Source organism: Ceratotherium simum, chromosome 6 (assembly GCF_057802395.1).
Source record: "Ceratotherium simum simum isolate JZ-2026a chromosome 6, ASM5780239v1, whole genome shotgun sequence".
In the NCBI taxonomy this organism is placed as follows: Eukaryota; Metazoa; Chordata; class Mammalia; order Perissodactyla; family Rhinocerotidae; genus Ceratotherium; species Ceratotherium simum.
This window is the reverse complement of record NC_141905.1, coordinates 14,714,750-14,741,782: the sequence shown is the minus strand read 5'-3', so window position 1 is coordinate 14,741,782 and position 27,033 is coordinate 14,714,750. Positions and strand designations below refer to the sequence as shown.

General features: G+C 35.0%; 1 protein-coding gene across 3 annotated transcripts in view; it reads left to right on the top strand.

The window, feature by feature from the left end:
• The window catches only part of RYR2 (ryanodine receptor 2), a 694,605-nt gene that overhangs the window by 251,590 nt on the left and 415,982 nt on the right, over positions 1-27,033 (top strand). For 2 of the 3 annotated variants that reach the window (XM_087431906.1, XM_087431905.1), the window contains exons 1-2: positions 22,089-22,169; positions 25,020-25,098. In XM_087431906.1, the coding sequence (XP_087288032.1) occupies positions 22,089-22,169; positions 25,020-25,098 (160 nt within the window). Of the gene's footprint in view, positions 1-7,001; positions 7,023-14,674; positions 14,690-22,088; positions 22,170-25,019; positions 25,099-27,033 lie in introns of those variants that run through there. The other variant, XM_087431907.1, reaches the window with a different exon arrangement.

Below are 27,033 nucleotides of genomic sequence, written 5' to 3'. Positions count from 1 at the left end.
AATTCACATTTCAAGAAGCACTACAAATCCTCAGTAAGATTAATACATAGAAAACCATACTTTGGTGTATCATAGTAAAACTGCTGAATACCAGAAAAAGAAAAAAAATCCTAAAAGCAGCTAGAGTAAGGGGACGAAAAAGGCAACAATAAGATTATTAACTGACTACACAACAGAAAAATGTAAGCCAGAAGACAAAGGCTTGATAGCTGTAATGTGGGAAAAACAAATAATCACTAACTTAGAATTCTCTGCCAGCTAAAATTTCTTTCAAAAGTGAAGAGAAAATAAAAGCATTGCCAGACAAAGAAAAATTGAGATAATTTGGAGATAGGAAGAAGAGTTCTTTAGGCAGAAGAGGAATGATACTACTTGGAAAAAAGTTAATGCAGGAAGAAAAGAAGACCAAGGATAAATATGTTGCCAAATGTAAATTAATACTGACTAAACAAAACAATCATATTAGTGCCTCGTGGGGTTAAAATTATAAGGAGAAATTAACCAATCAACAGTCAGCATATAAGACGACACCGTTCTCAGTAACTATTAGAATAAACAGGCAAATAAATCAGTGATGATATAGAAAATCTAAACAGCATGTTTAATAAACATGCATATTGACGTATATGGAATATTGTACCCAATGGTGACAAAGTATACATTTGTTTCAAGTGCAGATGGGGCACTTACCAAAATTGGTTGTGGAGAAAATATAACCAAATTTCAAAAGTTTGTAATCATTTAAGAGTATGTTCTTTGACAGTAATGGAATTAAGCTAGAATCAGTAACAAAAAGATAAATAGAAAATGGATAAGTCTGTGAAAGACAGAAAGAGTTAATCGCAATGGAAAATTATAAAATATTTTAAAATAGATAATAATGGAAAAAGAGAGACATACCTAAAGTTGTGGATACAGTTAAAACTGCTTAGAGGGAAATTTTTAGCCCTAAATACGTAAGAAGGACCGAATAATTGGCTAAGTATCTCTCAGTAAGACAACAAAAAGAACATGTTAAACCTCAAAAATACAGGAAGAAGAAATAATAAAAAGCAGAAATTAATGAAATAGAAAGAAACATAAATCATCACAGCCAATAGTTAGTTCCTTGAAAAGATGAATAAAATTGATGAACCCTTAGCAAGACTGAACAAGACAAAAAAGAGAATATATTAAATTAACAATATTAGAAATAAAAAAGGGGAAAGCACTGTGGAACCTCCAGACAATGAAAAGATAATTGGAGACTATTGTGAATAACTTTCTTCCAATGAATTTGAAATTTCCTAGAAAAATACAGTTTTATAAAAATATAATTTACCAACCCTCACACAACAAGTGGGAAACGTGAACTGTCATATATGCTTTTAAAGACATTGAATTGGTAGGTATAAGCAGTATCACAAAGAATTCTGGGTCCAGGTGGCCTCATTGATCAATTCTATCAAACATTTAAGGAAACAATAATACTAATCTTAAACTCTTTCAGAACGCTTCTTAGCTAATTTTATGAGGCCGGTGTAACCCTGATCCTAAACCATGACAAAGACGTTGCAAGAAAAAAAAAAGTTATGGACTGATATCCATCATGGACATAGATGCAGAAATCCTCCACAAAATATTAGCAAATCAAATCCATGGATATATATAAACGATAACATATTACAACCAAGTTGGGATTCAAAACCAGTTAATGTATTCACAAAGCCAGTTAATGTCTTTCATCATATTAAGAGAAAAAAAGGAAAAAAATTATATATTTTAATAGATATTTAAAAATATTTTTAAAAATAAAACATTCATTATAAAACTAGTAAATTTGTAATGTAAGGAAACTTCTTTAATTTGATTGAAACTATCTACAAAATGGAAAACCAGTGAACTTTTGATTTCTTTCAGTGCAATGTTCAATAAAAGTGGTGAAAGTGGGCACTATTAGAATTAAAAAGTGAATTTAGCAAAGTTGCTGCTTAATATAAATTTTTAGTTACATTTTATATACTGGCAAACAGCAATTACAAAATAAAAATTTCTAAATGAGTCCACTTATATTAGTATAATAAAACATCACATACATAGCAATAATTCTAATGAAAGATGACAAGCCTTTACATAGAAAATTGAAAAACATTTTGAAAGAAATTAAAGATGACCTAAAAAGAAAAATGGAGAAATATACAATGTTCACATATTTGAAGACTGGATGTTATAAAGATGGCAGTTCTTTCCAGTGATCTGTAGATCAATGCAATCTCAATCAAAATCCCAGCAGGTGCTGTTTTTTGTGTGCCTGAAAATTTAAAAGGCAATTCTGAACATTATGGGAAATGAAGAGGGTCAGTATTAGTAAATACAATATTGAAGAAATAAAGTTGGGGCTTCTGGCTACCAGATATCAAAACTTATTTTGATGTTACAGTGATTAAGATTGTATTGTTATTAGCACACAGATGGAACAATAGGCCAGATAGAATAGAGTTCATAAATAGATCCACACGTTGGTAACTTGATTTATGACGCAGGTAGCAGTGCAGTGCGGCGGGGAAAGGATTTTCTCATTATAAATGGTGCCAGGTCAATTGGATGGCTATATGAGGGGAAAAATGAATCTTGTTTCCCTCCCTACTACCATACACCAAAAAATCAATACCAAACAGGTTGTGGCTCTCAGGTGAAAGGTAAAATACAAATTTTCTAGAAAATAATGTAGGAGAACCTTTTCTTGACAAAAAACACCAGCCATGAAGGAAATGATTGATAAATTGTACTACAATTAAGAATGTCTGTCATCAGGGTTACCATTAAGAGACTGAAAAGATAAGACACAGACTAGGGAGTGGAATACTTGGAAAAATATAAACAATTCTGACAAAGCAGGAAGAAAAAAGATTGACAACCTAATAGAAAAAAAAAATGAGTAAAAGACTTGAAGAAATACTTCACAGCAGTGGATATTCAAATATCCAAAAGCATATGAAAAGGTGCTTCATCTCAGTAGGTATCAGAGAAATGCAGATTAAAACTGTGATAAGGTACTACTACACACCCACCCGAAGAGCTAAAATTAAAAAGACTAATAATACCCGGTATTGGTAAGATGGAAAGCAAGTGAAACTCATACCTTGCTGATGAGAGTATAAATTTAAACCACCACTCTGGAAACCTCTTTGGCAGTATCTACTACAGCTAAATATTTATAAATCCACGACTATTTCCACTCCTGGTTTATACCCAATGGAAATATATTCATGTATTCACCAAAAGATATGTACGAGAATGTTCAACACAGAATTATTTGTAATAACTCCAAACAGGAAACAAGCTAAATGTTCAACTGTTAAATGGGTAAATACATTGTGATCTATTCATACCATGGAATAATAAAAGCAGGGAAAATGAATTAATTACTACTACATGACGAATCTTAGAAACCTAATGTCAGCTAGAGAAGCTAGATAAAAAGAGAACATAGTCTATATTTCCAAAATCAAAAAAGGCAAAACTAATTAACGGTAACATAATAATGGTTACCTTTGGGAAGGGCATGAAGGCAGCCTCTGGGTCATAGGGACTGTCCTCTTTTTAGCTCTGGGTGCTGATTACGTGGATTTGTTTACTTAGTAAAATTTTATCGAGCTGTATACTCATGGTTTATATATTTTTCTGAATTTGTTATTCATTAAAAACATGGCCCATCCAAGTCATAATTTTACTGAAAAAAAATCTAAATGACTTCATTATATTTTGAATCCTGGAACACAGTGTGCAAATTTTTCAAGTTTTTTCCTCCTAATCTTAATAATAAACATGTGCAGTGGAAAATTGTTTATAGGGTAGAGTAGTTTTTGCTTTTTATTTTTCTCTAATTTATTATTTAAAAAAATTTAACAGCAAGGTAATAGATTGTAGGCATACATTACGTATTTTAATTACTTTTCTTGTGTATGCCTTGATATTAAAAAATTTATGTTCACGATGGATGTTTTATTGTTGTGATGTAATTATCTAGAATATATGTATGCGAAAAACCAGGCATGCTGTTTGAACAACTGAAATTAAATAACATCTTTGATGTTATAAGGATCTCGAGGTGCATTTTATATTCTCTTATCTTGATGTTAACACATTCTGTTAGTTGGCACTTACCATAAGAAATAGGCTGTTGAGCAATTCCAAATTAAATGTGGACTAAAAATTTGAAACAAAAGAGAAAAAGGATGATGTATCTTGGATATACATAGAGATGGCTTAGGAGAGTGGGTCTTTGAAATTGGAGACCCAATTTCGAGGTCAAGCTCCATCTTTTAGTGGTTATCGGACATTTTTTTGTTGTGAAAAATTCTTAACACTTTTATATGTCATTTGTTTCCTCATATGTAAAATTCAGACAATAAGATTACATGTAAAGTGTTGAGCTCAAAGCCTGGGACATAGTAACTTCTTAGTATGTGACCTACAGATTTAATAATAATGAAATTCTTCACCTTAAACAGTAAAATGAGGTTAAACATGTTGGAAGAAACAACTAAACTTTTTTTTAAGGTTTTGGAATAGTTCATGTATATGTGCCCTAAATTTATTAATTAAAATAGGAATACAAAAATAGTGATATTATGTGAATGTTTCACCTTTCGTATGATGATATGATATAATTTAGAATTAATTACTTTTGTATTGCATTCTTAACTTATGTCCTCTCTGCTAAATCAATTTGGTGTTTAAATGACTATTTTGTTTTCCTTAATGGGAAGTTTGTTTTTATTTGGAAAATGAGGTTGCTCTTCTTTTGGTCTTAATATGATAAAATATTTAATGTAGTTTCCTAAAGATGTTAAAATATTTATTTTCTCTAAATTAATGGAATCAATATATTTTAAAAAAATACCACATACTTGGATAATAAATTATTGCAATAAATATTCATTTGTCTTCTATGCTTTATGGATTTGGTAATTGTTTAAACTATAAAGTTGGTCAGGTTATTGTGAACTTTATAATTCCCTTCCTTGATTAGCTCCATATAAATCATTCTCTTCACTATAGGCATTTAATTAAATGATTCTTTTTAACATTAATAAGAGATGTGTCATGAAATCACTCTGCATTGCTTATGCATAATTACAACTTGATTGCACTTTAGTCAGTTTTTAAATTCTGTGGACCATTTGTCTTGTCTTTCGTGTTTAGTTGATAATTCACCCCCAGGACATGCTGCTGCTAAGCTTTCGTTGGGTATTTGGATATTGAATCTGTTATATTATTGCTACTAATTCTTGCTACTTAAGAAACTGTTTCTCTTTTGTAATATAGATCATTAAAGAGCTGCTATTACTAATACTAGTAACTACAACTTGATTACAAGTTCTCTTTCTTTTAGGAAAATCCCGCAATCCTTTATCTTTGCACTGGTGTGTGTGTGTGTGTGTGTGAATATTTAACGTTTAGAAGTAAAAGTGATGGGATAATATGTCTTTGCTAATAATTGAAATCACTAAAAGGATGGTGTATCCTATTTTCCTGATAAATATGAGAAGGAAATCATTTCACGTTTCCTTGAATTATTTTTCTTGGATAAATATAAGAATTTGTCTTTTTGGAGGTAGAAAAGTGAATGATAACTACACTCTACTGGACTTGACTAAATTGCTTCCTTTTACCCCAGGATCTAAAGAAACAGATTCATCACTCAAATATGTTAATGTTTAAAACGAGGACTTGAACTTTATACAACAGCTAAATATCTTAAAAACTTATGGTGAAAACCAAGCCTCTCCATTCAGTAAAGTGTTCTTTCTATAATAACCACTGTGTGTTTTTAAATTCAAATGTTGCGGGTAGGCTTAGAACAGATTTTTCTGAGGACTAAATAAATTAATACAGTGGCCAAAATGCTCTGTTATAAGTAGCCTGTTGAACCTAGTGAATTTCACCAGAGCTTCAAAACAATTCCACCTGTACATTTAGGTTGATATTTTTATCTCACTATATAGCATTTTAACAGTAATAGCTCTGTATGTTTCATTTCATGCACATTTCCTTCTTGAGGCTTGCTTACTAGGGGATGGAGATTTTTAGCTATGGCCCAAGATTTCCACCTAAATAGCATTAGCTTCTTACCTGATTAATGAATTTTCTAAGGAAAAAAAATTACTTAAAAAACTTAAATGTGTGAAGAGTCTGAACCAACCTCAGTTCTCACAGGAAACCAGTCACATCTGCTATAGAAGGGAGGTGGGATATGGAAACTCACCTTTGAGACTGGGCATGTCCCTCAGTGTTGACATTTTTTCATTCTGATTGATTTGCTAGGAATCTTAGGGCATTGTAGAAGGCAGTCTTTGTTGACATATGGCTTTTTTATTTGTTCTGTTTTACACTTTGGATAAAATTATATTCACTTATTTTTTAAAGAGTCACATGATTATGAGACTAACATACATTCCTTAATAAGTACAATTTTAAAAATAATTTGATTCTGATATAATTTCAAAATTATTTGGCAAGGCATGCCTTTTGTTATATTGTGGAATTTTATATAATGCTAGAAAGATTGGTATAAGAGAAATTTTACTTTTATTTCATGAGAGATTTATAGTTAGAGGCTGTATTTCTAAATTGACTTGTTTCATTAAACAGATTCTTATAGTTCGAGGAGAATAGTGGTTCCTAAATCAGGAGGCCTATTAGGTTTGAGAATTAGGTAAATGTTCATGTTTGCTTTTGAATATATTGGATTATTGTTATTTTATGTACCTGGTGCATTTCCAGCCTAATATCTTTTGAAGTTCTGATTACTAAATTAATTGAGATTTTTTGTTACTTTGTTTGAGGAGATTAAATGTTGTTAATTAAGAGTTTGAATACCGTTTCTTATCCTTTAGAACTGGGAATAGATGTTGGTGCAGGGACCACATTTCAATTTGTTTAAATGACAATAATTGAAACGTTGCTAGCTATTTATTTGTTTGCTTGTTATTTATTTTGGCTTTTTCTTTCCACAGCAAGTTGATGTGGAAAAATGGGTATGTGTTTCCATGTATTTACAAAGAAATTGTGATCTAAATGAGTGCATGTTTGCTGTTGCCTCTAATCTTTTTGTTTTGCTTCCTAGTGTTGCTTGTACTGTTAGTAGTATTCAAAATAACTGCTATGTTGTAATGAACAAATATTTTACCAGCCTCTAGTTAGAACCTTATAAGTTTCTGGTTTTGCTTCATCTGAAATGGGGTATATTGAAATACTCTCTATCCCTAGAACCATGTAGTTTCTGTATAATTGGCTTTGTAATTATGATATGTTTCTGGTCAACGGGAAAACTTTTTTGATTAATATTGTATATCATTTACCCCAAAATCTTGACTGTTTAATCTTAAAATCCTACTGCCTAGCTCTTATATTTTTCCATGTACTATAGACAAAGGCTATTGTAAGTATTCATTCAATCTTAAAAAATGAAGGTGAATGACAATATCGTGAGGAAAGATATAGTTGCAGGATTCTGGAGGCTAAGTGTGGAGACCACCAGTATGACAAATTGTGTGATGTGGCCAAGTTGTGTTTCTGCTGTTGGTCTCAGTGTCCTCATGTGTTAAGAAAGAGAGAGTGAGAGAGAGAAACAGAGAGAGAAAGAGAGAGAAGATTCTTCCAATTCTGAATACCGCATAATTCTGAAATTCAAGTCGCAACCACACTGATGTCCCCAATCCACTTTTTCCCCCAAGCGTGCAAAACAGTGAGGCTTTTCTTTGTTGTAGTTTTTTGTTTTTATTTGCTCTGTGACTTAAAATGATGAATCACTTGAGATTGGCTTACCTGATGGCTTCATTTCACCTTCGTTGTTTTTCCTGATTCTGGGATGCACTTCTCTTGCTATGGTATTTCGAGAACTTTGCTATCTTTTCAGTAGCCTTTCAGTAGTGTTTCCCACACAACTGGATGTACACCTGGATTTTTGTGATTCTTGGCTCACTTTCAGCCCTTTAAATTTAAAAAAAGTTTCATTTTTTAAATTCACCATTTCCATGATGACACTCATATATTGGTTTTTGAGAACTGCTATTTCAATGTTATATTTCTGGGAATAATTTCAGTTCATCATCTATTTCTTCATAATTAAGCTATTACTAACTTTGTTCAAGTATTTTTTTTTTCAAATTTTATATCTTCTTCTCTGCCTATAGTTAAAATTCTGATCCAGGCTTCACATGGCTCTTGTCTTGGAAATGGAAGCCTATTTCTTTCTAAAAACATGTATGTCACCTTTTTGTGTCACCTTCCCTCCCCAATATCAGCCATCCTAAAACAAGTCTCTGTCTCTTTCCTCATCTTTGTAACCCTTCACTTCCATTCCCCTATTTCTGTGCCATATCCAGATCAGTATTTCTTGAATCAACTACTCAAACCACTTTAATTCTTTTGGAAGTAGAATATGGAAACGAATACCCCCCTTTTTACCATTGTCTGTAAGTATGCCCATTTGTGCCTCTGTGCATTTGGTTACTTTTGATTTGCTTCACTATGTGGTTTTTCTCTCATTTTCATAATAATTTCTCATTTTAAAATTTATTCTTCAGTTTATTTGTAAATCTTTACAGTAGAGATTGCTTTTTAGTTCTGAGAAAGTGATAGAAATAACATTGAGCTGAAAATCATGTGGTTTAGCTTTGCAAGTGAGTAGCTTTATCACCTTATGTAGGCTATTTGTGGGCACTGACATCCTGTCTATAGGATTAGAATCTAGACTAGTTCTTTCTTGTTCTAAAATATTACTATTGTAATAATGATAAGACGTATTTATGCTGAAATATATATTCGTTTAGATATTCTAAAATGAAAATATCTTGCTGGATTTGTTTTAGAAAACTGATAATCATTATATGTATATGTCTCAGTAAATTTTAGATTTGAGCTATTTCTTTATTTGAAGACTCACATAGGTCAAATCTTGTGCTTTTGTCATAGGAAGTTTGAAATTCTACTATAACAGGTACCTTGAAGTATAACAGAAAACGTAACCCCCTACCCCTGCTCTGTGGGGTTCGTTCTCCTCTGTCCCTTTGGTCAAATTAGGATGGGTCCCAGGATTTTCTCATATTCAGACAGTGAAACACCCCCCAGTCATTTTAAGTCACACAAGTCTCATTAAAATGGCCAATCCTGTGTAATAGGAGGACGCTGAAGTTAATTCAAGTTCACTTTGTCTCCGACAGCTCAGGCCTGTCCAGGCAGGGGGCCTGGAGGGAAGGTGTGGGAAGCGGCTTCTCACTTTACCTTGCCAGCTTCCTTCCACCCCTGCTCATTGCCTGGAGCTTCTGCCCCTCTCAGGGTGCAGTGGGAATGAGGGAGAAGAGGAAACTGAGCAGGAAAAGTCTTCTTTGATGGTAGTGTCCATCATTGGGCTTGTCAGGTGTTTAAAGCTGACTTTCTCAGTCGGCCCATTGGAGGTTTTTTAGGGGGAGCTTCCGTCACCAGAAATCTCTGACCTGAGGTTCTCTTGCTGCAGCCAAATGCATGTCCTCTAGCTGGTCAGTGGTAATTACACCCTCATCCTGGTCTCTGGGCAGCACTGAACACAGTCCCAGGCTGGCTCTCTCTAGTGTTGCCCCCATGTGCCTGTCGGCAGTGCAGTCTCTTCCCAGTTGCAGTCCTGGACTCTGCTGTCACAGTCCACTTCAGCCAGTCTCTTGCCTCTCAATCTTTAGGCGTAGTCAGACCTCAGACTGTTGTGTCCCAGCTCCCAGGGACTCAGATATCCCTGAAGCCCCCCTCGCTAGGCTGGAGGTGAGGGCAGGCTTGGGGTGGGTGGGCAGCAGGACTCCAAGCCGACCAGCGCCTCTCTCTGAGAAACCATCTCTGCTCTTCAATCTCTTCTGACAGCTGGAGCTGGGGGTCAGTGAAGGGCAGCAAGTGGATTTTCAGCCGCCCCTTTGGTATCCCTGTTGGAGTGGTTTTACAATGTGGTTTGCAATATGGTAGTATTTGCCATCACTTTGTTTTGAGACAGGTGTCCTATTTTGACACCTTGTTATATTTGCTTGTTTACGGAGTGCGTTTAACAACCCCAGATTAAGACTTTGAGGAGCCTTATAGAACTTAAATATATAAGGAAATTAAAATGGCTTCTTTATAAATTTCCTGCTGGCATAATTCTGGATAACTTCATCAAAGGTCGATCAGTCAATCTCAATAAATCTCTCTCTCTCCCACTCTTTGCCTGCCCCCCCTCCACCTGCTTCCCAGTGTGTCTTTGACCACCTTTGAGCGTTAGTGTTTAATCGGGAGTCCATTGAGTAATCAAATGCTACTCTTCATTCTTCGAGAGAGAACATTTGTGAGTCCTGGACTAAAAAGTGATTAATTGTTATTTCCATCTACTCTGCCTCCAGCCCTTTAGCACCTCTCACCTGTAGCAGGGTTTCTAACGTGGAGACCTGGGGTTGCGGGTCACGGGTGGAGTTGGGGACAATAAAGGGATGGAAAAAGATTGTGATATTGTTGTATATAAAGCTTTGTCTGTAGACCGAATGATGTCTCGTACCTATACTTACTTTTTTAAAAAAAAAATACATTGATGCTGTTGTAATTGTTAAAATACAAAATCCTTTCGAATATTCCTAACTCAATACTAGTTTTAAAAAATAATGCATTTTCATGTGCTCCTACTATTATGTGAGGGTCTGAAATGCTTTCATGTTATCAAGGTTCATTCATGTTTGAAATGGTTTGTAAATAATATATAGAACCTTGTATATCCTGATATAGATGATTTTTTATATGTAGGTCGTGATCTGAATATAGGGCAGGCTTTACATGCCCTCAGGTCACTATTATCCATATGTCCTCTGTAGAGATCAATTTCTTGTTCTTAATTTAGAGAAATTCTGTCTTGAGACAAGCTGGGAAAAGAGGAAAGCTCTAGATAGCTCTTCTACTTCATATTTTAGGCATTCATGTAGCTCCGTGATTTATAAACATGTGTCAGAGAGATAAAATGTGAGGATTTATATGAGCTTATCAGAATCATTTATTTTCCTTCATCCTTATAAAGAAGAACTAGATAATTATATATACATATATTTGTCAAATTCATTACACTCAAAAGAAAAGACAGTCCATTTAAACACTGTCTGTACAGAGTTGTTGATAGGTTGAAAACACAACCATTGCTACACATCTTCCCAAAAATCATAGTAAATTCTTTTGAAAAATACCAGCATGCACATATAACCAGATGCCAGTGATGGTCATTAATATGAGTCATACAAGAGCACTGCCATGGGCTATATCATTCTATGTATAATTGCTGTTTCAGGGGCTGGAAGCCAAGTCCCTTTGAGATGCTTTCTGGGCCTACAATCGACATGTCTGTCAATCGGTAGTGCAGTCTTGGTTATTTTCACTGGGGGAACCCAGAAAGTTAAGGATTTACATAGATATTTTCATCATTTTCACAAATATATATCCACATATGCTATTAGATAGTATATATTGATATATGTTTGAAAGTTGGAATTGTTGATCTTAAATTTCTCTTGTCTCCTAAAATTTGTTGGGAGTGTCATTAATTTAAAATAGCCACCAACAAACCCAAGCCTTTGGTGGTGAAATAACTTGTCCTTTTCTCAACATAATGAAGTTTACCAGATATATCCTCATTCACAAAGGAAAGGTTACCAGTTGGAGGATTATGAAGAATCCTAGCATCTTGATACATGAAGAGAAAACGTGACAAAAGAGGCTTAAATTCGATGGATATTTTGTGTGTAGAGTAGGACGTTTCCCCTCCTTAGTGGAAACTTCGTGTTAGAAAGACACTTGAGCCAAAATTTTGCCTTAGTCTCTCGGATTGTCCTATTTGATAATTCTTTGTAATCACAAGCCCCCAAATTTTTATTTTGTTGCTTTTTGCTAACTCCTTATGTGTATAATTTTTAAGAAGATATTTTAGTAACACTTTTAACACTTTTAAGACAGATCCATGTGTAGAAGTATTAATTTTTTTAATCACTTGTCATTTCATGAAACTGAAATAATAGTTAAAAAATAATTCACGGTTGAACTGAAAGGCGTAATTTTGGTAGAGGAACTTTTTTACATCACCTGCGTTACTGTTTCTTTGTGCCAGTAGCAGATTGAATATAATTACGCATTCTCTTGATGTCCAGTGTTTGATTAGAATTTTCAGAATAAAGTATTGCTATTTGATTTGTTTTTCTACTTATAATCATTTGCATATGCTGAGAAAATCCCTTAGGTCTTTCAGATCAAATAGATCAAGTGACATATGCTTATAAACCGAAGACTATTCTGCCTCTGTTTGTCATCCATTAGACTCCAAGGGCCGTCTATGTTTGAATTAAAACATAAGGATTTGCTATTTCTCTTCCTGGTTTTCATGTTAATGCAGCATAACAGGGGGGTATGCTCACAACTCTTGCTCACATTTGAAGCTTCATATGACCTGTCAATTCTAAAATAGTTAAACTAAACATGGGGTGTTGAGTTACTGCCATTTGTAGTTTTACCCTAAAGAACTAAAATTCCCTCCTTTGCATTTCTGTATAAATTGATCATCATCCAAAAATTTCTTCTAAGACAGAAAACAGTGTTAGAATCCATGCTGGTGCCTTGGCTCTGACTGTCTTTGTAGACATCTGTTTCTGTGTCTTGTCTAATGAAATTTTAGCTCTTATCTAGTGAAATTTTATGAAGGAAATAAATGAAATAATTCCTTTATTAAACTTGTTGCAAACATAAAAGTGATATTCTTTACACCTAAATTGAGGCTATTTTCTTCAATATTTATCTTTATGCATGAGTTTCTTTTTTCTCCTTTCTATCATGTCATCAACTTTTAAAGGGTTTTTATTGTTATTCTTTTTCTGTTGCTTTTTATCCTACCTTAGTAATGTTTACATTGAGATTAAAATAATATATTTATCCTTTTTGTTTTAATGTATTTTGCTTTCTTCTTTGACCTTGCATCATCCCTTTTGAATACCTCATCATGTTATAACTTTGGTACTATCTAGCACTTAAGCCAAATTGACCAATCGATGATTTCTACAAAAAGTTAATGTCAATAATGCCACAAATAATCTTTTATGTTCTTGATTATCTTTTGAAAATAATGTGTGTCTGTTACATCTGCTATTCATTCTCATTCTACAGATGGATGTTTTAGGCTTTGCTAATTTGCAGTATTCATTCTATTTTGTCATTTGTACAGATTACTCTCCTTTGTGACTTATTCTTCCTGCAGTGGTGCGCAACTTAGAAATTATGAAAAGCAGACTTCAGAAACTCTACTGACCATTCTTTTTTCTATTTACTACAATTTTAAAGTAGTTCAGCCTAGATAGCCACAAAATCAGGCTGAGAATGTTTCTGAAATAAACATCTCCAAAACCTGGATGAATTTTTAAAAAATCTCATGAAGAAAGTATTTGTTATAAACCATGTTCTGTAGCAAAAATTTGAATTTTTGTTTTTCTTTGAATTAAGGCTTGAAATGATTTTTCCTAATTCTTCATTTGGTGATATCTACATCTCTAGTGATCACATGTAGGCACATGATTGATCAGTTTCAACATGGAAAATAAATCTCCTGATGTCATTTACCATGGCTGTCAGTTACAGAAATGTAACTGAACAGCCTTTATTGTCTAAGCCGAGAATGAAATGGCTCTTTACAACTTTTCCTTAAAATTATAATATTAAAAATGAAACAAATCAGTCACAATAGAATTTCAATTTAGTAATATATATTACTATGTATGTATGTTTCAGCGAAACAACTGTGGTATTTACAAATATCTATTTTAGAAAACTTTCCCTTGCCGTTTTCTTTAAAACTAATGTGGATATGTATATCTTTTCTAGGTAGGACTTACATGCTCATGACAGCTAAATTAAGCCCTAAATTTGGAAATGTAGTGTCATTTTTCCTTTTTGGCTCTTTTTTATCTGTGTACCTCTCCTAGGAAGAGGAAGTCAAAGAAACCTTATGGGTCTAAAGAAAAATGAAGGAATATATGTACATGTTATGTTTTGTAGAAGCAAAAAAGCTATTATAAATCATGAGAAGAAGTTGTGTCATTTTAAGAGACAAGAAAGAAAAATTTTTGTGCTTTTTCTTTGAAATTCATATCTCACCATATGTAGTGTCTAGAAAATTGCTTATTGTGATTTTGCATGAAATATGAGCAGCTCATCACAGCATATTAGTTTACAATCTATCTTACCTGTTTCTAATCCACTATTCTCACTATAATTAGTTGTGTTGCTGTTTATATCACTGCATTTTTATGCTAAAGATGAAATGAAAAAATTTTTAAGCATTTTCAGAGTATAATTTTAAGATTATACCTTTGTTTTTTGGGGGGCTTAGACGTGTTATAAGTTGAATCACGCTTTAGACTGGCATGTTTTCACAGAAAAAGGAAGAACTAATGTATAAACATTTTAGAAAAGTTTTGCTTGCTATGGCTTTTCTCTAGCATGTAGTTGATATTTAGTTTTGTTGTGACAACACAGTGAATGTGTTTTTTTATGTTTATTTTTCACATAACTCCATTTAGAAAAACAGAGTCTTTATAAATAAAAGAAATTTTAAAATAAGTCTTTGAAATAATATATATTTAATATTTTCTCTTTTTTCCTTATGCCCCTACAGAAATTCATGATGAAGGTAAGACATTGGATCATCTGCTATGTATGTAATACTATGTACGTTTTAAGTTCAATTACACATTTGTTTAATTTTTGGATTCATGGCACTTTTCTTCACATTTTAACTGTTTTTGTTTTTTTTTTTTTTTTTTTGGTGAGGAAGATTGGCCCTGAGCTAACATCTGTGCCAGTCTTCCTCTATTTTGTATATGGGATGCCACCACAGCATGGTTTGATGAGTAGTGTGTAGGTCCACACCTGGGATCCAAACCTGCGAAACCTGGGCTGCTGAAGCGGAGCACACGAACTTAACCATGATGCCAGTGGGCCAGCCCCACATTTTAAATTTTTTAAAATTTAAATCAAATTTTAGAACTTTTAAGTAAATAAATCACGTGTTTAGATTTGACAACTTAACAAACAATGTTTGACATCTTTGGGTCATATTGTAACATATTAAATTTTATTTAGCTGCTTAGGAATTTCTCCCATTAAAACAATTTTTTTAATAACTCTCCATTTAGAATTTCCAGTGTGGTGATTATATTGGCTATTTTGTGTTTAAGCACTCTTGCATGAATACAATAGGTAATTCACACACTGGGAAATTAGAAGAGGCACCAAGAAGCTACTATTGAATTGCTTACTCCAGGAGAAGTGAAAACAATTCAACCCCTTTTCATTTCTCAACCAAATTAGAAAAATGGAAAAGTTTTAAAAGAAGACAAACTAAAAGAGATGAGTGAAAATAAATGGTCATGTCATTGAAGGAAATATGTAGGGGAAGTAGAGGAAGAGCAAAATGTCATTATTTTGAGTCATACAGTAGAAAGTTTTTGTTTCTTTTCTTTTTTTTTTTTTTTGTGAGGTAGACTAGCCCTGAGGTAATATCCGTTGACAATCCTCCTCTTTTTACTGAGGAAGATTGGCCCTGGACTAACATCCGTGCCCGTCTTCCTCTACTTTATGTGTGGGACGCCGCCACACCATGGCTTGGCAAGCAGTTCATGCGTCCACACCTGGGATCCAAACCTGTGAACCCCGGGCCGCCAAAGCAGAGCGTGCGAACTTAACTGCTATGCCACCAGGCCGGCCCCCTGTTTCATTTTTATATACCTACCACATTTCTCGTATTCATAAAATTTAATTTTTATCATAAAAATCAAGAAACTCTGTGTAGAGAAATTTATTGTATTTAGTTAATGGAGGCTTAATATAATTCAAAATTTCAAAGGAATATAATTTCAAAACACATAAACTCTGAAAAGTGTTAAATCGAATTTCTGGATGTAGATTAAAAAGGTTGCTTAGAAGAGAAGGAAGCAAAGTATTCATGTCAGTCCCTGAGTTACTTAGCTAAGTCTATCATTCATATTTTACAAAACTCTGAACCAGGAGCATTGTGGGTTACCGACAACGGATCTATTCATTAACATTAAGAATTTGACAGTTTGGACAGAATGACAGAGCAGAGCACTTCCTTGAAGTCATCTATCAACAAGGTGACAAAACATTTTCCAAAATTTCATATAACTGCAGCTATTATTTTTTAGTGGAAAATATTATTATTACGTTGGGAAGAGAGGACATTAATTGCTAAGTTAGACATATCCTGAAACAAGGGTTTTCATTGGGAAAATGTTAGAAACGGCAGCAAAAAATGAATATTTCCTCTCCTGGAAAATAAATAATTAATAAAATTAGTTTTGAAAAAGTCAGTTTTTCTTGCTAAATCTGCATTTTCTGTACTCATTTTATCATCTCACCTCATCCCAATCCCTTATCCAATGCCATGTCTACTTCTCATTGAGAAGGGTGAATGGAATAGTTGCCTACAACATTTATCTTAAGCTCTTTCATGAGAGCAGATTCATATAAAAATCAATGCAAATAGAAAGATGCTGTAGAAACTGTTTAAACCAGGTGGTACACCTACACTAATTTAATTAGGCTCTGATTTCTTTTAACTGCAAGGCCAGTGGCTTATTTTGATACCTGCATTGGATGACCTGGAAAGGTTAGAATTTGACTAAGCAGAGGGCATATCCGTGAAATTATAGTAATTTAAGTCACTTAGAAGGAAAAGGATGTTGAATTTTATTCAACTTTCACATTTCAGTCATGATTAGCTTTGGATTTCATACCTGGACAGGCATTGTTTAACTTCCTAGAACCAGACAGATTCTTCCCTGTCACACAAGCCCATTTCTGCTTGTTGGCCCTAAACAGTGATTAGTTAGTACTGTCATCGGCCTGCTCTGTTCCCTCAGAAGACTTTTGGTCAAGACACCATCACAAGTAAGCCACCCAATGCCACGTGGCCGTCTTGACAATGTTCAACTGGCTTTGTCAAACACATATATTTTGCACTGAAGCCAAATTTCTCATCAGTTGTTATAATCATCCTGTGAACCTTTATGTGATTCATTCACTATTAAAGGTGGCAGGGCTGTTTGAATAACTCCCGCTGCCCAGGACCCACGGGTCCAAACCCTAGTACCAAAACGCCAGGCTTAGCAGTTCTGTGCCACTCCTGTCGATCTTGTGCTGTTCACATTTGCATTTTTTAAATCATTCTCAGATGATGTGAAGGCTTAAGTGTAGAGATATTTTTCTATTTTTCTCCTTGAAACTACTCATTTCCCAAGTATTACTATTAATATTTGAAGGTAAATTTAAAAGCTTCTCTACTTAAATATTGGACACTATGAAAGAAGTTATCTCATGCAAATTTCTTTTTTGTCGTCTGTTGTTTTTACTTTTGGTGGTGTAGTTTAGTATTACCTGCAGTAATAAACTCATTACAATTTCATTGTTTTACTTCTTAAATGGCATGTTAGGTTATAGCAGTCAAGGGATATAGAAAAGGTCTCCTATAGAGTCTGATTTATTAAAAAAAAAAAAAAAAACCTCTTGCGTAATAAGGATTTGGAACTCTGAGAAATGTCCTACGTTGATTAACATAGCATTTTTGTTCAGAAAAAATTATTAGAAAAATAGAAAACCCTAAAATATTTAGATATTATATAGTTAGTAAATTAAAAGGTTTTAAACAGCAATAATGCTAGAGACATGTTAATAAGCAAATATATAGTACAAACATATCTTTAAAAAACAGAGACAAAAAGAAACCCCATATCACCAGAAACACAGAGCCAGTAATTTTTATGTGTATAAACCTCTTTAGTTGATCTTAGTCGTTCCTATTCTGGTTTTATGTGTTATGCTTTTCTGCTGGTATATTTTAAGCTTATGACAGTAATACCTCAAATGTAGCTACAGTGAACCAATTTGTCCCCCTCCCCACGGAGAAGGATAACAGATGAATAAATTATGCCCTATGACTACATAATATTCTGAATAAATGTAAATGTAGATGCCTTTACATCAAAGCTTCTGCTTACAATATGGATCTAATAATTGGATATTTTTGGCAAGATCCTGAAAGCTTGAAGTATAGGAATGCCTAATAATACTAAATTGATATTAAAATAATTTGTTGAAAACGTGAGGTGAGGTTGGTTTAGAATACAGACAGTGGTGTTGTTTGACTGTCCTCTGGACTTTTTTATCCACTCACAGATCATGAGTTCATTTTGTTACACTGTTGTGTAACATGAACCCTGTCGGTTATCTCTGGGCTAATGGGACCAAACCCACACACAGAGCTGAAAAATGTTTTTAGCTGATATTTTCAAAAAGTCAAACTTTACCTTTTATTAAATGACGCATGGCTCTCCAACAGCAGAAATATTTAGAGGGAGTAGTTTGAAAATGGTAGTTTCATTGTTTTTTTTTCCCCTAAGAGAGCAACAGCCCCTTAACATAGAGCCCTGTCGTCTACAGGAGACTGTGATAGTGTAGCTGAAGCTCTTTTCAAGATCCTAGTCCTGCAGCGGGTCCGTGAAGGGCTGATGACAGCTCACTATACCACAGGCTCAGCCAATCACGGGGGGGCTGGGGTGCAGTAGACTGACGGTCGCATTTTCAGGGATGATAGGGCCTAAGTCACACTTGGAAATGTACTTCAAGGACATGTACGTGCAAGTTCCAGGTAATACTTTTACTGAAAGGACCTGATGATCCGTCATATGGTTGGGGAGTTGAGAAATACACAAAGAATTAGTTCATAAACTTCCATTTTCTTTGCTGTTAGTATAACAAGTATATTGAAGGAAATTACATGGGATTCAGTATATAACAGTTGAATGAATGAATAATTAGAGTTTTCAGAGAACGCTCTCACTCTCAAGGCAGAGGAAAACAGACTGTGAGCTGATTATGCATAACACCCTTGGCATCAGGTACTGTTCCTCTCAAATGGTAGACACCCAATAAATATTTTTCAAATGAATAGGAAAGAGTGTTTCTTTTGTGGAGTATTTACTTGAGAATTAGCCAGACTAATGTATAGATGGCATTAATGTGAACTGGAGGTTTATTTGTTACGTAAAATTTAATTTCCTAATTCTCCTTTTTATTGGTGCAATTGAGAGCACTGCTTACCTTGCCAGGGTTTTAGATTCTAAGCAACAGTTAACATGTTAACTTCAAAAAACTCTACAATTATTTCTTCCTAAGTGTGATCTTGAAAGGCAGGCCAGCCTTGAGCTTGAGACCCCGTGAGCTTGATTGACTCTTATCTAGTTGGTCCTGGCTGGATTCCCACAGTTTACAATGGTTGTATCACTGTGTGCTTATAGGTTTAGGTTTGGGTGGCTAGAGGGAAGATGGACCCTTGTTCCAGAGTACTGAATTACCACTGCTTCTTACATATCACCCAGCAGTGATGATCTTTTTCTCATTGAAATTGCTCTGGAGGAGTCCCATAGTCCACCTAAGGCAGGATGTTGTAGAATCTTGAAGGAATAACCCTAGAAGTGGCTAGCCAGTATTTGGAATAACCATCCTCATAAAGTACCAGTAGCTCCCTACAGAGGAAGGCCATAATTATGTGTTCACTTAAATTAAAGCAAGAACCAGGCCAAATTTAATAAGAAAATTGACATGATTGACCAAATCAAAAACAGAAAAGAACAAAGGTACCTCTTTGGTTGCATCCCACGTACACAATTCTTTTGATAAATCTTTGTTGAATGAACACGTTATCCAACCTGCTCAAGAGTAGAAATTACACATTTTATTTTTCCTAAATCAGAGCCACTTAGAGTAGTGTCATTTAGAATGACAAACTGGAGGAAAGGTACTGTCACAGACCAACTTTGCATTCACTTTGTGTTAACCATGCTCTCGTAAGTAACAAAATTAAGTTCGTATGGGTTATTTGCATACTTTTACAAGAGTTCTATTGTAACTAAATCTGTGGCATAAATTAGCATTTAAGTAATAAAGAAATCTATAGTGTTAAATTTATAGTTGAATAATTGTGTAAAATCTATAGTTGAAAGAAAATTTAGACACTGAAATATCTCCTCTTAGCTTAATCAATTTGAATATTTATAGATATATGTTCATATGGACATATAAAATGCATAGGCAAAGCTTTATAGTAAAAGGAGAACTTAATACTTTTTGGTTACAGCTAAGGCCTTTTCCTTCATTAAAAAAAATATCTTATTTTGATTGGTATGACTGTCAAGTTTTATTAAAGTTCAGCTGGATTTTATAGCATTGGAATGGATATCTGGTATGAAAAGGCAAGCTCCTATCAAAGTCATCCAGTCAGACAGGGTAAATGAAATTGTTCTTGGTGCAATCAATCACATATATTACAGAAAATAAAAGCACTCTCTAAAGAGGGCCTCATTCTGAGGAGGAATATCATTTTGCAAAGTAGATTTTTCCCTTTTTCTCTCAGTATGTGAAAAAATGATTTTCCCTTTTGTTTTAAAAGCAGTTTTTCTTATAATTTTAATAACTTTTAATATCTATTGTAAGAATGGTTCTGAGGTCTTTCAAGCATAATTTAAATAAAGTTATTTTAATAAATTATATGGAACAATAGGAAGGGAATATATATTTAGTAAAATAGGTGTAATAGTACTGGGTATTAAAGTATTTTCTTCTGCACTTCTTAAAGTGTGTATAGGTCAGTATCTTCACTCTCATTCTTCAAATCCTTAAGGATGTTCTTTTCCTACAGAAAAGAAGTGCAAACTCCTTGGCATAACATTTTGTACCTTCCGTCATCTTACCCTGATCTAATTTTATAGTTCCTGTTAAGTTTCTCTTTGTAACCCAACGCTACACTCCTGTGGTCCCTTCCCCTTTCTTAAATACCTTGCAGTTGTATACCATGCATGACTTACTCATATTCCTTACTCAGCCTGCATCGGGCTCCCCCACATCCAGTTTTTCATTCAACAAATGTTTATTGAGTGCTTACTATGTCCTGACATTGTGCTAAGAGCTAAGTCCCTGTCCTTGTGGAGTTCACAGTCTGGTCCAGGAGAGAAGGTGCTTGCAGTGGAGAGTGATGAGTGTACCCGTGTAGACCTAGGGCTATAGGTGTACTGAGGGAGACGCTAACTTTGAGGAAACCAGATGAGGCTTCATAGAGGAGGCAAGCTTTAACCTGAGTTTTAAAACACAGTTTATAAGGCAGAAAGGACTACAGAGGGAGAGAACATGACGTTCTAAGACAGACCAGCAGAAAGCAGCATGGTATATTCAGGGCAGGGAAAGTGTGTGTGTTTGGAGCATAACAGGTTTGGGGGAGGAGGTGAGAAAGGGTTGAGACTAAATGTCCTCTATGCTTAAACTACTCCAAGTGTGGTCCCCAGAACAACTGCCCCTACATCACATGGGAAATTTTTGAAATGAAACTTCTCTGTATGTACCCCAAACCTACTGAATCAGGATCTCAGGGATAGGCCCCAGGAATCTGTATTTTAACAAGCTATCACGGTGACTTGTAAGCATGCTAAAATTTGAGAAGCATCCCTCTATTTCATGTAAAGGGATTTAGACTCTTTCCTGTAAACACTTGGAAGGTATGAAAAGTTTTTAAACCTGGAGATGATTTGATCAATTTTGTGTTTTAGGAAGAGTCATTCATCTAATAAATATTTATTAGTCCTTCCCATGTGCCAGGCATTTTGCTGGGTGCCTGGAATACAATGGTGGCCAAAGTACCATAGTTGCTGCCCAATGCAGACCACAATGTAGTGGGAAATACAGATAATAAATAACTACAAAAAATAATTACAAATTATGATAAGTATTTCTGGGAATCGAGTTCATTCTTCAAGAACTAGATCAACTGCTAGCCCCATAGTAGAGGTTTTCTTGATAGCTTTATTCCAACTTAAGCATTCTTTCCACCGCACTTTGCTTGTCTGTAATAGCTCTTACTTTATCTTTCCTGTTGAACTTTTCCTTGAGCACAAGAGAGCATTTTTACTGACTTTGTTAAGTTTACTCTTTTTTTATTTTCTTGTCGACTCTTTCTCTTCGCTATGCAGACTGCTCAGGGTGGTAGTCATCGAACACTCCTCTATGGACATGCCATATTGCTACGCCATTCCTACAGTGGCATGGTGAGTAGACATTTTGATTTCATCTCCCATATGGTCATGCTGGTCCCTTTGGGCATTCAGGGTCAGGAAATGTTGGTAATAGCATTTCAGCGATGGCATTAATGAGCTTGGATGAATGTGTTCTTTAACATCTTTGTACCCTGTTTAGTTTTCTCATTTATAAGACGAGAATTAGCTTAGATGACCTTTAAGGTCCTTCAGTTCTATCATATGTAGTATTTTACTTTTCATAGACTGGTTTTAGGAGAGAGTTGTAAGAGTCAAGTAAACATTTCTCCTTTGTGATTTTGTTTTAAACAGTTTATTTCTTAGAGAATTCAAATATCTTTACTGAAAGAAAATGTAAAAATAATCTGTCTGTGAGTTCTACTGTCAATTTGCCACTAACTTCTTGTCCTTTTTAACTAGATGCTCTCTTTCTTTTTCCATATCAGCTCCTCCTTTTACCCAATTATCCCTATTACCCATTGGGCTCCTCTCAGGCACAGTTTTCTCATTCTCTACCATATATATTTTATATATACTTGTATATATTTTTATATCTTATATGTATAAAATATGTAAAATATAATTGTTCCAGAGCAAGAGACTAAGCATAGCCTCAATACCAATACCCAAAAAACACACGAACAATTGTCAGTCTCCATCATGAATATTGATGTGAAAATCTGAATCAAAAGTCTGGTTAATGGACTTCAAAATTATAGGAAGAGAAGTATAGGAAAAGTATAGATAAGATTTTAATGATGACAATATAATTTCTCTTAGTTGCGGTACATCACATAAATAGGTTAAATAAGAAATACTGTGATCATCTTAACAGGTGCTGAAAAAGGTTTTGATAAAACTCAACACCCATTCCTAATCAAAACTAAGCATTGATGATTATTGCCTCAATGATAAAGAAAATATCAGTGTCAGATCAATAGCATACTTAATTGTCAGACATGAAGCCATTCTTGACAAAACTAACTCAAACAAACAAACAAAAACAAGACTGTGCTGTCTGACATTATTCTGGAAATCTTGGCTGATATAGCAAGATATGAAATAACATAAAGGAAAACACTTTAATAAGGTGACTGGATACAAGAGAGATATATAAAAACAACCTGAATGTATATAGTAATCACACATTAAAAGTTCATGGAAAGAATTCCACATTCAGTAGCAATCAAAACACAAAATCTGCATGGAATAATAAATGTGAGAGTCTGTTTTAAGAAAACTCTCTATGCATAATAGATGTGTTAAGAGCCTGGACTTGGTTGATAGATCTGGGTTTAGGCTCACTTTCCCGCACGCTGTACAGCCTTGGATACCTTGCTGAACCTCTTTAAGCCTGTAATTGCATCTAAACATTTCATCGATTCATTCAATAAACATTATTTAGCACCTATTGTCTGCTAGGCACTGTTCTAGGTGCTGGATATAGTAGTAAATGAGACCAAGTCCTTGCCCTCATGGAACTTAATTAACGTTTAGTGGAATAATTATACCTCATTATAGGTATAATCTACCTCATAGATGCTGTGAACACTAAAGGAAGAGAGAATGTATGTTAATAGTTACAGTACCGAGTACTGTAATATTATTGAGAAATATTACAGAAAACTTTAATAGGGATTACCTTATGTTTTTGCCTGGGAAGTCAGTATTGTAAAATTGTTACTTTTTCTCAAATAAAGAGAGATATTTAACATAGTTTAGATCTAAAGTCTATAAACCTAAGGGACCACCATGGGCTGCCCATCTTGAGGTCAGACTCACACTCCTGCACTGGCTAAGAGTATATTTGGGGGCCCTTGAAGCATCTTTTCTATAACCCTGGGGGAGCCAGTGCTTTACAGTCCAGAGAGAGAATCAGAGTCCCCAGGTCAGTTTGATTTTACATCCCCATGGCACCGACTTCCACCTAATGTGCCATGAGTCTGTTGGTTCATCTCTTGCCTCCTCACACTTGCAGACGCCCACTGAGCTGTATGGATGCTATTCCAGTAGTAGGAATTTTCTAGGCTTTGCATTACTTGTCCGGTGATTCTGGGAGGTCTGGGCTTGCTCAGTCCCCAGAACTGTCTCTGAGTGCTCTTGCTAGCAGTGGACTTAGTTGGCGTAGATGGTAGTGTATGCTGAGCTGATACCACATTCATCTTTGTGTCCTCATTCTTATAACACTTAACAAGATTTTCGAGGCTGGGGTGGGGGTAGGGGAGTTGGCCTGAAAAATTATCCTAAACTTTATGTCCAAGAACATATAGTTAGGAAAACTTAGGCGGAGGGAAAAGAAGTAAGGGGGTGATGGTGGTGCGCGAGTTTGATTGCTCTTGGGGAAACACACACATATGTATACACATGATAAGACCTCACTTCACTGAGGTGCCGTGCTGCACACCAAAATCAGTTCTGGGTGAATTTGAAAGAGTTAAATTTTTTTAAATGAAAACAAAACTAGAAGATCTAAGTGAATAGTTTTCAAATTTCTGTTTGGGAGAAAGATTTCCAACTGTCAGATCAGGTTGTACGTTTCCTTGTGATCATGAATATCACATGAAGTGAGAGATGTATAAACACATCCCTGGTTCCTTGTCTTCCTTTACAGATGGAACACATTTCTCTAGTTTTTTATAAGGGGAAAAAACACTGCGTTTCTTTTAGAACATCACTGCTAATGAATGCTGTGTGAGTGCTGTTCTCCCTCAGAATGAGAAACCTGGGCTTTGCACAGAAGCATCCAGATTTGAAAGAAGGGACTCAACAGCAGAGATAGACTGATACCAAGTTACATGTGAGAATTAGATTCCGATAGGACTGTAAATATTTAGTGACAACTACTGATTCTGTGTCTTTTAGTATCTGTGCTGCCTGTCCACGTCCCGGTCTTCTACTGATAAATTGGCTTTTGATGCTGGCTTACAAGAGGACACAACAGGTGAGCACCTTGGTCCGGGACAAAACTGTGTTCAGAGAAAGCATGGCAGGGCTTAGATTGGAAGAAGCCATGAGACACGATCCAAGATCTTTAGATGAATGTTCTTACAGAGGGAGTCAGGAAAAAACAGATGACTGCCTAAGGAAAGTTTTTAGTAGAAGGAGGAAGTGTACATTGTTTCCATTGGTCAGTCATTCCCACATAATTAGCTGGATTTTCAAACTAGACTTCAGACCTTATTCTTCTGATGGATTTGGATAGAAAAACAATACTTACTGCATGCTTTACTGGCCGTTAACCATGTTAATGTACCCTGACTAGTTTCTGAAGTATTACTGCATATCTTTTTTTTATCTTTTATCTTTCATCTTAAAAATATTGTTAAGTCTAAAAATGTAATATACTCAGTGTCAACATTCAGACAAAAAGATAGAAAATGAAAGTATGCTTCATTTCTCTGTCCACAGGGCATCGTGCTACATATATATCCAAATAGACATGTATCTATGTATTTTTAAAACAAAATATATACATATTAACACATTGATCTGTTCGGAGAATCAGAATAGGAGAACACAGGCTTTCTTTGCGGTATTGTTCTCAGTACTCTGAGGACTTTACACTTTAAACATCTCTGTACAATTTGACTATTTTATCTTTTACAGTGAGTGTGCATGACTTTTGAGATTAAAATAAATAAAAGACTAAGTAGAAAAAGAATGAAAGGAAATAGACCAACTCTTATTAAGTTGTTCCTTTCAGGGGTGGGATAAAGCAATCCCCTTACACCTCCCCTACTTTTTTTTTTATATTTTTTGGTGAGGAAGATCAGCCCTGAGCTAACATCCGACGCCGATCTTCCCCCCCCCCGTTTTTTTTTGCCGAGGAAGATTGGCCCTGAGCTAACATCTGTGCCCATCTTCCTCTACTTTATATGGGATGCCGCCACAGCATGGCATGGCAAGCAGTGCACGCCCGGAATCCGAACCTGCGAACACAGGGCCACCAAAGCATGGTACCCGCGCTTAACCATTTGTGCCACCGGGCTGGCCCCTCCCCTCCTTTTAAAAATATTTTTCCATATTCTAAATTCACAGACAATAAACGGATGAAAATAAAGCTGTATTTACCAACCTAATTAATTTTTAATAGACCAACATATCACCTTGTACAAGAAGTTCCAGGAATCCCAGGCACCAAAAGGATAAATGTATTATTCTGATTTTTATTTCATTGCGTAGGCGCGGTCATTCCTCTGTGTTTTTGCTAGTTGTTTTACTTTTCTCATTGTAATTAACTTACTTCAGCATACAATGACATGAAAAAGAAAGTCTTCAGTTGTCTCTCAAAAGAAGTAAAAGACATGCACGATATGTAACTTGTTTTCATACACTGAGATGATTCTACAATAGCCACAACAACCAAGCAAGGCCATCCTCCTCCCACAGCCTGAGCCCCGTGTGCTGCTCTGCGTTTCCCGGAGCTCTCTGCTTCTTCTGAATTACTGACTGACTGATTATATTTATCATTTGTCACGTGCCTGCCTTGATCAGAGTTAAATTCACAGGGCAGATAATTATTTCTTCCTTGTTTATTGATGTACCCCCACGTACTAAAGCAATGATGGACACATAGTGGATGCTTTATAAATGTTTGAGTGGATGAATGAAAAACTTGCTGCAACTCTAAAAACGTGAATTGAGTGAATGAAGATAAGGAATTCTGCAAGGTGGCATTCAAGGAAAACTGTGGTTTGTGTAAGAAGAGCAGCTTAGGGCACAGATTACATATTGGCTGTAGGCATGCTTAAGAAATATTTTTTGCTTATTCATTTACTCTTCATCCAAAATGAATTTTTATCGAGTGCCTACAAAATTCTAGGAAGAGGTGGGGAACCCCCAGTGAACAAAACATACAAGTCCTTGCTGTTATGGA